Source organism: Acomys minous (assembly GCF_964271855.1).
Source record: "Acomys minous genome assembly, chromosome: 6".
NCBI classification, from domain to species: Eukaryota; Metazoa; Chordata; class Mammalia; order Rodentia; family Muridae; genus Acomys; species Acomys minous.
In genome coordinates, this window is record NC_140487.1 from 120866325 (window position 1) to 120878595 (window position 12271).

The window sequence follows — 12271 nt, forward strand, 5'->3', positions numbered from 1 at the left end:
GGCGTGGTGGCACACGCCTTTAATCCCAGCACTTGGGAAGCAGAAGCAGAAACTCACAGATCACTGTGAGTTTGAGGCCAGCCTGGTCTACAAAGCGAGTCCAGGACAGCCAGGGCTACTCAGAGAAACACTGTATCAGAAAACCAAAAAGAAAAAAAGAAAAGAAAAACTATAAGTTAAACATAAGGATTTCTTTCTATAATTGCAAAAGCATACCATGGAAAAAAGAAAGACACATCTATTAGCCAAAGTCACACACATCTGAGCATGTCAGCAGGAAACACAGCAGCCTCACAGCAGAACTCCTTCTGGTCTGTTCAGAACCCGGGCTCGCCATGCTCTCCTTTCTGACTAATGCACACTGCACAAGAACAGAGCCGCCATCACACACAACTCTCGGTGTTCCCTTCTCTCTGATTGTTTCTGTCTTTTATCTTCACTTTCATGTTCTTGTATGTGTGGTGTGCACGTGTGTGTGTGTGCGCGCGCGCGCGCGCACGCGCGCTTGTGTACGCATGTATGTGTTGAAAGGCAAAGCAGATGTCTGAGTTGTCTTTGACTCTCTTTCACTGGTTCTTTTGAGGTAGGGGAGCTCCATGAGCCCCAGAGCTCCCCGACAGCCAGTCGTACTCGGCAGGTTGCTCCAGGGATCTCTTCCCTGCCAAGACTGGAACTGCAGCGGGGACAGCATGCCCAGTCAGCACTTTATGTGGGGTTCTGGGAACCATCACTCCTATCCTCTTGCTTACAGTGGCAAGCTTTACCCACTAGGCTATCTTTCTGGTCCCAAAGCAGCCCTGCCTGCTGCACAGACTGTTTCCTCCCTCTACAGATTATGTTTTTCTGATTTGCATTTCACATAAATGGATGTTAATTACTAGGCTGTTGAACATAGCTATATCTTATCAATTTTCATTTCTATTTGTTACATCACACAACTAAAATCCCATGCAACCATTAGTGTTGGTGGAAAGTTGGCTGTTGTTCTGAGACAGACAGGGTTCTCCTGGCTGGCCTGGAACTTTTATGTAGAGCAAGCCGGCCTCAGACTCACAGAGAGCACCCTGTCTCTGCCTCCAGAGTGCTAGGATCACAGGTGTGCACTGTTACACCTAGACACTGGAAATCTTTTGCTGTCATGAATGAAGTAGCTGTGGTGTTTGTAGACATATCTTTTGGATGAATCCGCATGGTTTTTTTTTTTGTTTGGTTGTTGGTTGGTTTGGTGTGTGTCTAGGGGGAGCAGAGCTGCTGGCTCATAAAGAGTGAGCACATTGAACCTGAATATACTGCTCGACAGTTTCACAGCAGAGCCAGGAAAGCTCAGACTTCTTCCAGGATCTAGAAAAGCCCGTAGCTCTGTGTTCTTATCAATAATGGGAAGAAATAGCTTTCTTGGTTTTTTTGTTGATTTGTTTTTGTCTGGTAGAACTGAACCCAGGGCCTCATGCATGCTAGGCGAAGATTCTGCCTCGGAGCCACACCCAGAGATCTTAGCACCTTATGAAGCAGACATTCACACTGGCACTCCAGTGAGTGTTCATGAACTAACGAGGCTGTGCACACTTAACAACCATGCTGGTTCCGCAACACTGTTTCTATGATGTGCTTATCTGAGTCTTCAACATGTCCCTAGTGAGTTACCTGTGTGTCTCCAACTTTAGAGGACTTTTGTATGCGGATAAACATGTTGCAGACATCTCTCACCCCGTATCTGGTCTTATTATTCTTTAAATGGTGTCTTTCAATTATGAGACAAGCTTACTATGACTGGGGCTCTCTGTGTCTTCATTACTAAGGTCACAAAGCCTCATACTCACAGCATGACACCTCATGCTTGGTTCTCATGTGACCTGAGATCTGTGCACACCTTTTCAGACAGTATCTACCTAAGCACTACTGAGCACATGGCCTCTTTCTATTGCAGGCAGTGACGGCCATGTGACTATTCCTGCTTGCCACAGTGCTGCCATTTTAACTGCTGTGGTGCTGTAATGAATCGTGAGTGCTCTGGCTTCACTCTTATCTTGAGGGGGTATTCTCCACTATAAATTTTGGAAAGAAGCTCTTCAACAAAATCCTGGAATTGTTCTCAGGTTTATGACCCACAGGTCAACTGAGGAAAAGGGCAGCTTCATATTATCCAGCATTCCACTGTGGTAACAGGGCTTGTCCCTAATCTAGTCAGGCCTTTAACATCTCCAACAATGTTCCTTTTTCCTATGTGAACACCTTGTATACATTCTGTTCAGTGTGTCCCTAGGCACCCATGGTAGACTAAAATGATTTGCATCTTCTATGGATATATTTCGGGTTTTTTCCCTTCACCAGAATCTTTACTAACTATTGTCATTTGCTTCCGAGGTAAGGCTATGCATTCAGTGAGCGTCGGACTTGAGAGACCCTCAGGCCTCTACGCTGCTGTTTCTGATGCCTCCACCGTGTGAGAAAGCTGAAATGACCGTCCTTAAAGATATGGGCTCATGAGCTGGGCGTGGTGGCGCACACCTTTAATGCCAACACTTGGGAGGCAGAGGCAGACGGATCTCTCTCAATTCAAGGCCAGCCTGGTCTACAGAGTCCAGGACAGCCGGGGCTACACGGAAGAGACCCTGTCTCGAAAAACTAAAAAGATATGGGCTCACTAGAAAGGTTCTGCTGACATCCAGCTGACCTGTGAGAGAACAGGGAGTTTATTGTGAGATTTTCATCTCCTAGAAAGATCAGAGATGCTAGTACCACGATGTCTCATCAACAAAGAAATACATGAAATTGATAGATGGTGCATGGGGTGCATGGGAAGAGTTGGGGTGGGAAAAGGGGGAAATGATGTGTAATTATTATTTAATTACAAAAGCCTTGCCATCCTATTAAGGTTCCCATCATGTTTGGTGCTCTCTGTCTCTGTCTCACACGTGCGCACACATACACACACACACACACACACACACACACACACACACACACACACCCCAGGCACAGTGGTTTGTGCTCGTAATTTCAGTATTTGGGAGGCACAGACAGGAAGATATCTGAAACCTGCTCGCCAGCCAGTCTACCCTAACTGGCAAGGTCCAGGTCAGTGAGACCTTATCTCATAACACAAGGTGAACCACTTCTTGGGGAACAACACCCAAGGTTGTCCCAAACACACACACACACACACACACACACACACACACACACACACACACACACGGCAAAAAGCCCTGAAAAACACTTGTTACTTCCATCAAGGTCGAGGCTTTTATAAAGAGTTTGTAAACTGAGAAGAGATGAATACCAATTAACCTGACAGAACACCCTGGCCTAGTGCTAGGACCAGACAGTTCATAGAAGCGAAACCTGGCATTTAACGAAAGAAGAACGAAATGAAACCTGAGAAAAGACCAAGAAGCAACAGTAGAGGAGGGCGGGCTGGAAGAGTCACAGCATGACACACAGTCACCCAGAGAGACGAGGCCGAGGAAGGAGCATGGTCTGGTGCTTTGGGATGTCACTGATAAAATCAGAAGAAAGAATGTTAAGGGCTAAGACCATCCTTAGCTTGCCAGTGGGGTGCCATACCCTCTAATTCTAGTGCCTAGGAGGTTGAGGCAGGAAGATTGCTAAGTTCAAAACTAGTCTGGGAGACAGACTGAGTTCAAGGCCAGCCTCCGCCCCCAACCCCCCCCCACCCTCCCACCCAGACAGAAAATATGCTAAGTGTGTAACTAAAGTCACATGACTAGCTGGGAGCAGATCCCAGACTTGAATGTGCTGTTTTTATAACAGCAACTACCCATTTGGTAGAAAGCATACAAGCCAGAGGGGTCCACTGTTTCTCCTTAAAACCCTCTGCCGTTCATTCAGCAGTGCCTCCCACCAAAGTCTCCTCGGGCATGAAATCAGAGAGCATGCCCAAGTTTCCCCCATCTCACTGACAGGGAAACTGATAGTCAGCCAGCTTAACTCCTTAGTAAGCCAAAGGCCGAGCCTGCTGTGAAGGGGGCTGAAGCGTGGGCACATGATCTTACCAACGCAACTCCAAAGTTCAGAGAAGAGAAAGCATGATAAACAAACGCTTAAGCCAAAAAGCTTAAGACAAAACACAACAAAAAGCCCACCAAAAAGCCCACCAAAAGACAACTTCCTCTTTGCAAACATTAAGAAGATCAGTAAACTGTTGCAGGGACCTTTGACCTCTACCAAGCTGCCAAGCTCTCACAACAGACACCTTCCAGCCTAGAACCAAGGAAGCACCATCCCTGGAGTGAAACTGTCTTCACCTAGTCATTTACTGTCGGGGTCCCTTATTTGCAAAGGCATGGGGCCAGCCTGTTGGTATGAATTACTCTGCCACCTTCAGGCTGATCCAATCAGTGGAAGAAGCACAGGAGGGAAAGAAGCCAAAGGGAATTGCTGCCTCCTGATGAACTCAGTGACTAGTTGCATACAGTAGGATGCAGCACTGACACTTATTTACTCAAGTAGCAGTTTCCCATTGTAAAATGGATTCTGGAGAAAGCAACCCTGCACTCATAAGTTCTTAATAAAATAGCAAACTATCCACTCCCACCTCCCAGAAGAAAGGGGCTGCTACCTCCCAGGGACGGCATCAAGGTAAAAGAGAAATACCTGTCTATGAGGCCTCGGATCACAGCTAGGCCCTGGGCCGTGTCCTTTCCTCTCTTAGTTTATCCCACACTAAACAAAACTGTCTGGAATTCATTCTCTAAAGGTTTATTTATGGCACATAGAGGCTGTTTATGTGAGGCAGGGTATTTGCCTATTTCCCTTTGGGGACAGTGTTTAAAGCTACGGGGCTACTTCCCTCTCTGGCACTTTCTGAAACACAATTAACAATACTGGATCTTTTTTCCTTTTAACAAATCTGGTTTTTATTTAGGGAGGGGAGGGAAAAAGTAAAGGGTCTGAAGTTTCCCAACAAATTATTTCAAGCCTTTGAGAAGACAGTTTTAGGCTTTTTAAATAGTGTCTTTGTTTGAAATCCCCCCTTCCCCCCACCCTCCTACTCTGACCATTAAAGTGTGGGTTTTCTTCCAAACTAGATTGCTCAATTAAGGCCCTTCTTTTGTTATGCCCCAACGCTCTAAATGAGAAAAGGCCTGCTGTGGGCCACCTTTGAAACCTTTTAAAGACCCCCTGGTATCTCTTGATCTTTAAAGGAGTTGGAGGAAACCCCATATAGAAAGCTACCTGGCTTTTCAACAGGACCATGGCATCTCTAACAAACTTCATGCAGAACAGGAAGAAAAGGGAGGGGCAGCGTGTCTGTGAATGGAATACTAGCTCCCTTCCTTCTGTCACTCATGAACCCAGTGAGATAGCAAATGTAGCTGCCTTTGAGTCACCAGGACAGGGTGGGTGCCTTGGAGTCACCAGACACTGTATCTGGCTACATTATACCTCAGTGTAAACCTGAATAACCCCCCTACTGCCCCCCCCCCAAGATTTCTGACAGCCTCATTCCTGTCGGGCAATCCAGAGAATGGAGGCAATTGTTCCTTCAATACTAAAGCAGGGTTACCTTTCAGCCAGACTCCCATGGCTGCTGGTCTGGGAGAGGGCTCCATTTCCTAAGCACATATTTTTAGTGATTCCATATTCATCAGAAAGAGCATATTGCCCTTCCTGAAAGCTCCTAGTAAAGGGCTGTTACTCTGTTAAGAAACTCTGAATATTATGAACCCCAGACTCCAGGAGGAACACCCAAGGTATGGTAACATGGAGACTTCCATAGGCGCAGAGCTCAACTCAGAAGTCCAAATCCCAACATCCTGCACAAAACACAGGGATGCCATGACATCTGCTTAACAGTGCTCTAAAAATGTTCCCTCAACAGAGTGCCAGGCAGACCTTCAACATGAAGGACAGCTTTCATTTCAGTACACACAGCACCAGTAGAGCTGCAGTATACACATGTCATCAGTACCACAGGGCTGCAGAGGACACATGGTATTGGTACCATTGGGACTGCAGAGGACACATGGTGTTGGTACCATTGGGACTGCAGAGGACACATGGCATCAGTACCACAAGACTGCAGAGGACACATGGCGTCAGTACTACAAGACTGCATAGGACACATGGCGTCAGTACCACAAGACTGCAGAGGACACATGGCGTTAGTACCACAAGACTGCAGAGGACACATGGTGTCAGTACCATTGGGACTGCAGAGGACACATGGCATGGCATCTGTACATGGGACTTGGGACTAGGAGCTTCTGCTAGGAGCACTGAGGGGAATGCGGGGGTCTGTGCTCGTTAACAGGATGATTTTAAATAAAGAAGTCTCCACTTGCAGGAAATGCTTAGCACTGGCTTGCTGGGTGAGAGCCAAGTATTCTGAGGGAACAGACTTTATCAAACAATCCCATCCCAAGGTCACATAAGTCAAGTGGATACTTGTGGATATTAGCAAGACAGTAGTTTTCCCATGGGTTTCCCCTCACTCCCAGGCTAATTACAAGCAACTCCAGCCTCCTGGGAACTACAGCATTAGGGTAGATTAAGCAGCCGGGTGGAGAGGAAAGCACTGGGCCACTGGTCTCAGGACACTGGCCCCATGCAGCTGCCCTCCCTTGTCTCACTGAAGCCATCACCCCTGCCCCAGCCTTCTGTCGAACAGGAGGCTCTCATCACCTGCCGGCCTATTCTAGAAGCTGGGAGTTGGCAGGCTGTGGCACATGAGGCCCACACATGTGTTCTGTCAAGCCCACAAGGCTGGTTTTTTTGTTGGGTTTTCTTTTGTTTTGTTTTAAATGTGAATTGGTTGCCAACATTTAAAGACTAGGAGATTCCACATAAAAATGCAAACTTCAGGCTTTTCTTTGAAAACCTGAAGATTTGGCAGCACTGAGCTCACACTCCCCCAACCACGGCAACGGACTGCAGTGGGGCCATGCAGCTGTGCTAAAGGTCCTGGGTAGCACCAGGCCAACCCTGCAGCCTAACCTGCACGGGCATCTGCAGCCAGCTCTGCAGCAAGCTCACGACTCATTTCAGCTACCTAGATGCCCCTCTGTGGACAGAGAGTGGCCATCCTGGATCTTCTGAGAGCAAGCTGAACGGGCCAGTGGGGAAAGGGAGTGGGCAGAGGGAAGAGGGGCATTGGACAACTCTCTTCAAGCGCAGCCCAAGGAAGAACCAGAAGCAATGGCTGCCGGTCCGAGGAGGCAGAATTAGAGTCAACAGTCACCTGCCCTACTCCTGCTCCCAGCATCCGCTTTGCTACTAAACAGGCTGAAGAAACAAAACAATGAACAGCAGCTCCCTACCCAGCAAGCGAGGGCAGCACTGAGGAGGGGCAGCCTAACAGCCTCCTCTCCTATGTGCCAGAGGGCAGCCCAGCACAGTGGAAGACCCAGACACGGCAGACTCGGAATGCAATGGCAGCTCTCGCCCCTCCTTAATGTATGCCTTGTTACTAACAGTGAAAATGGTACTTGGGTGTCCTGGTCACCTATGGACCAAGACGTTTAGTAGGAAGGCTATGCCCTAAAGCTGTACAAGGCCACATCCCAGCAAGCTTTTAGCCGAGTCTCCCTCACAGGTGGCAGACCTTCCTATCGACAGTCAACACAATAAATACATGCTTAGAAGAAAACAAGAGAGATCTGGGCAGTGGGTCAAAAGAAAGACGGTCTTGGTCTCAGATTAGGACCGAGCCCAGGGAAGAGGTTTCTGCTACTCTGGGCTAAGTCTAGAGCCACCCAAAGAGCAGATGAGTGTTACAGCATTCCGCTTTATCATTTTTAATAAGGTCTTGATCCTCAGCAAAGCTATCCCCAAACATCAGGCAAAAAGAGTATTACATGCACTAATGAGCAGCTATAAAAGGAAAAGTACGAAGTGAAGGCCGTGAGAAGGACAGAGAAAGCGAACACTCGCGCGCACTGCTGAGGACAGTGCGCCAGCTGTCAGCTCACCTTGAGGTCCAGGGGCAGCTTGTTGGAGGTGAACACACTCAGCTTGATCTGGGGGATGCTGATCTTGAGGTTCTCAAAGTAGTAGCGAGTTGGTGTACCCCCCTGCTCTGCGGTCTTTTCATGGAGGTTTTCATCATATTTTTCCACTTCTGATCCAAAGACAGAAGTAAAAAAAGCAAAACCAAAAGCTGTTGGCATCATGATTCAAACATGTGTGACCTTACATAAAAACCTACACAAACAAAATGTAGTCGTCTTGCTTTTTAAGTTTTTTTTTTAGTTTTTTTTTTTTTTTTTTTTTTTTTTTTGTGGGCTCAGCAATGCATACAGCACACACAGAGGCCATTTCTCTATAAAAGCAGACTTTTGCATTGGTTATTCAAAGGTAGCTTAGCTTCATGTGCTTACCCAAGACTCTGTGCCCCACAGCAGACAGCATCTTGAAAAGCCAGAGGCCACAGGTTCATTTGCTGGCCACAAACTTTCCAGAACTAATGCTGTCATCACTAGTACCTAGGTCCAGGCCATAGGCATCTACAGCGCACCACAGCACTGTGCTGTGACCCAAAAGGGACTCACTCAACACTAACAATGCTGTGAATAATACAGATCCTGATAAGGTGCTGGCCCACCTACTACCCAGCAGCATCCTCCCTGAGCAGGGCAAGTCTCAGAAGCAGGGAAATCAAGGCAGAGTTTTTATTTGCCAACCCACAAGGAGCACTAGCTAGAACAGCAATGCACTCTTTGCACGGGAGGATACACACATCCATCCAGGTAGCAGACTTCCCCAGGCTTCCTGTGTCTCTGAAGGAAAACCAGATAGAATGCTCACGGCTACATTAGCACATTCCCAGTCAAAGCTGCTATCAGTTCCACTCAAGGCTGACGGATGCTCTACGGGAGACCTGCCTTCCATACTCAGGAGACAGAAGTGGCTACTGAAGTGTAGGAAGGGCAATGACAAGCAGACGAGGTCTTCCCAGAAGCCTAAGTCCTCTGTGCAAGGCTGTAAGAGATTTCCAAGAGGGCTGCGCATCACTGACTTCTTAGCTGTAGCCCTGAGTAGTCAACTGACAGCAGGAGAAAGGGCTGCAATGACGAAGCTAAAGTGACAACAGCTGAACTCTCCCTCCAGCTCTGCGAGAAATGTAGGCTTTCTGATAGTGATCTGACTCCCTCTCCAGAGGCCAGCAACGAGAAACTTTGTAATAGCATTAAGGCACAAGGGTGCCGATGTCAAAAGTCAAAAATTGAGGTTAGCTGGCTTTTTGTTTTTCAAACTAAACCAAAGCAACTGCCAAAAAGGCACTGCTGACTCCTGGCCCTGAGCTGGTTTCATAAACAAAGTGGTCGGCTAAATGACTGCCATCATTCTGTTACGTGAGCGCAGAGAGACAGGCCTGCAAAGTGCAGAGGAGGATGGACTGCTTCCTAGCGGCCAGTTGTTGGACACTCTCAGATGCCAAGGCCCTATCAGGGCTGCCCAGTTGCTGAACATAATTCAGACAACAAACCATTTTGGAAAGGGAGCTGCTAAAGTGCAAATCTGAGCCTGCTAGCTCAGGCTAGGAGGCAGCCAGCCAGGCTGGTGTTGACTAGGGACTACCTGTGTTTTACAAACAGACTCACACGCGATTGTGGGCCAACCTCAGGCAGAAGCGTAGAGGGATCAGCTTTACCTGATTCTGCCTGATCGTAGCCAAAGAAACTTAGTAGCTTGAGCAGCAGTTTCTCCTCAATTTGTACTGTGAACTTCTGAGCCGTGACCATCAGATGCTAGAGAGAAAGGAAGTTTGGTTTACAGGGAAGCAACCAAAGCAGCTTTCATTTGTGCCAGGCCCAGTGAGGTAGGCAGGCACGGTGACACTATAGTTCAGCTACTATGGGAGGCTGAGGCAGGAGTTCCAGAGCAGCCCAGGGAACACAGCAAAGCCCTGTCTCGGGGTTTCTTTACCTGTGTGATAAGATGACTGACAACTTATGGCTCACTTCTCTCTGCCAGAGAGGTGGATGGAACTTGATGCGTTCAGCGGACACTTTGCTACCTTTCTGCTTGATCCCCGGGGCCTTACCAGCAAGCGGAAGCTACATGCCTGGGCCTGTGGGGGAGGGCCGAGGGTAGGCCTGGTCCCTGTCAGCTCCCACTTCTGCAGCTTGCTGCTATCCTAGCTGGCATCTACCTGGGGGCACCTCCCGGTCAGAGAGCTTTCTCACTCATAACTCTCAGCTGTTAGCTCATGCATGGCAGATTACACTGCACACTGCCTGTTCCAAGGACGGACTCCCCACAGTTCTCCAGAATTCTCTCTGGACTACTCAACCTTTAGTAATAGACCACAGCACCCACAAGACACAGCTTCACCCAGGAACAAAGATTCGGGCCTCCATGGGTCAGTGCTACCAAGGTCACTGAAAACACAACTAAGGATGCAAGGTGCCAAGAAAAGATGCTCTGAGCATTTCCCTGAATGGTCAAACAGAAGCCACGTGTGGCTCGGCCCTGAGAGCCACCACTGTGCACACACTGTGCTGCTGCTCACTCTGTGATCGGGCTGTGAGAGAGCAAGTGTGTCTCCTACATGCCATCGCCCCCGGCCTCCCCACCAGCCCACCTTGTAGATGTTGGTGAGCGCGCTCTTACTGGGGAACTTCACCGCATTGACTTGCACAGCAGGGCCTGTCTCGATCACCTCATTCTCATTGCTCAGGGGCGTCACGTAGAGCAGGAAGGGCTGAGTGGTACCAATGAGCTGATTGTCCACCTGGGGAGGACAGGCCAACAAAACAGAAACAAGGCAAGCGGCTTAGCCAGCATTTTTTTTGCATTTGGTGCCTCATATTATGCAGGCCTCTCAGAGTCCCCTGGCCATTCGGCCACTTCACAGCTGGGGTGGCATGTGCACAGACACGCACATGCACACTCTCATCCAAGACCAGTGGTGGTGACAATAGTGGGCAACCTGGTGCATACCAGTAATCCCAGCACTTGGAAAGTGGAAGCAGGAAAACTGAGCACTTGAGGCCAGAAAGCACTACACAGTGAGTCCCTGTCTCAAAAATAACAACAGGGCCAGCAAGATGGCTCAGCAGGTACTGGCATCTGCTGCCACGCTTGCAGACTTGAGTTTAGTCTTCAGGATCCATGTGGTAGAAGGAGAGAACTGATTCTCCCAAGCTGCCCTCTGACCTCCACGTGCACATCCTGCCATACGCACACATCTAAATGCACAAAGTAACTAAAAATAGTACTGACAATAACAACATAGTAATAGAAATAACAAGGGAAGTTAGAATTTTTAAGGTGAGTGCTGACTTCTCTTAGTGATGACTAAGAAGTTAGCCTAATGATAACCCAATCCACAGTGGATATAGCCACTCAACAGAATATACATATTTAAACCTCATTTTTGGCACAATAAATAGATATAATTATTTGCCAACTAAAAAGTAATTTAAATATAAAGAAACCCTTAAAGCATCAAGTGAGTAGAGCTGTTGTGCCAAACGCTGCTCATCAGAGATCACAACCTGCAGTGCCTAGCATGATGCCTGTGTCACTGTGCATGTGAGGCTTGCACAAGGCTTAGCACAGCGTCCCTAGCGGACAGATGGAGAAGTGTGAAGCAACCCTTGCACAGTAAGAGCTGGGTGCATGTAGGCCTGCCCCGCCAAGGCCAGTGCTCTTACTGCCGTGCTGCTTCTCCCTTATTCCAAGACAAGACAAGAGAGAACAGAGACCTTGGCCGGCTGCGAGCTCTGAAGGCTGAGCTGTCTCTCCAGCCCCCAAAGACAGCTTTTGATTTCACTGACTTTTTTTTTTTTTTTTGCTGCTGCAATTATAGACTCTAGTTGATGGATTTCAGACGTTTAGTTTTTCTTTTGTTCTTTCTATTTTTTTGTGTTTAACCCTTTGTGCCTGTGTATGCACGCAGGTGGATGTGACGTGTGCTCACATGGTCATATATGTGGAGGTCAGAGACAACCTTGGGTGTCAGTCCTCGCCTTGTTTGAGACAGGTCTCTTGTTCATGACTGCATACATCAGGCTATGCACAAAAGTGGTTGGTGTTTGCACGTGGAGGTCAGGGGGCATCTGTGGAAGCCAGCTCTCATCAGACCTGAGCGCAAGCTCCTTAACTGACTGTGCCATCTCACTAGCTCTCTTCTACATATTTGAAAGTTCTAATCAGGTGTGTCCAACCCTCAGGCTCTGAGCCATGTGCAGCCAGGACAGCTACAAATGCAGCACAACACGATATCATAAACTTATTAAAACATTCCGAGATTTTTCCTTTTTTCTTTTTGCGGTTTCTTTCTTTGTAATTCAATTGCGCA

The 12271-nt window shown here is 48.0% G+C and overlaps 1 protein-coding gene across 7 annotated transcripts in view; it reads right to left on the reverse strand.

Moving 5' to 3' along the window:
- VPS13D (vacuolar protein sorting 13 homolog D) overlaps positions 1 to 12271 on the reverse strand; it is a 229158-nt gene that overhangs the window by 75193 nt on the left and 141694 nt on the right. For 6 of the 7 annotated variants that reach the window (XM_084787200.1, XM_084787199.1, XM_084787198.1 and 3 more), the window contains 3 exons: positions 10550 to 10699; positions 9617 to 9713; positions 7935 to 8083 (listed from right to left, as the gene is read on the reverse strand). In XM_084787200.1, coding sequence (XP_084643326.1) covers positions 7935 to 8083; positions 9617 to 9713; positions 10550 to 10699 — 396 coding nt within the window. Of the gene's footprint in view, positions 1 to 7934; positions 8084 to 9616; positions 9714 to 10549; positions 10700 to 12271 lie in introns of those variants that run through there. The other variant, XR_014780258.1, reaches the window with a different exon arrangement.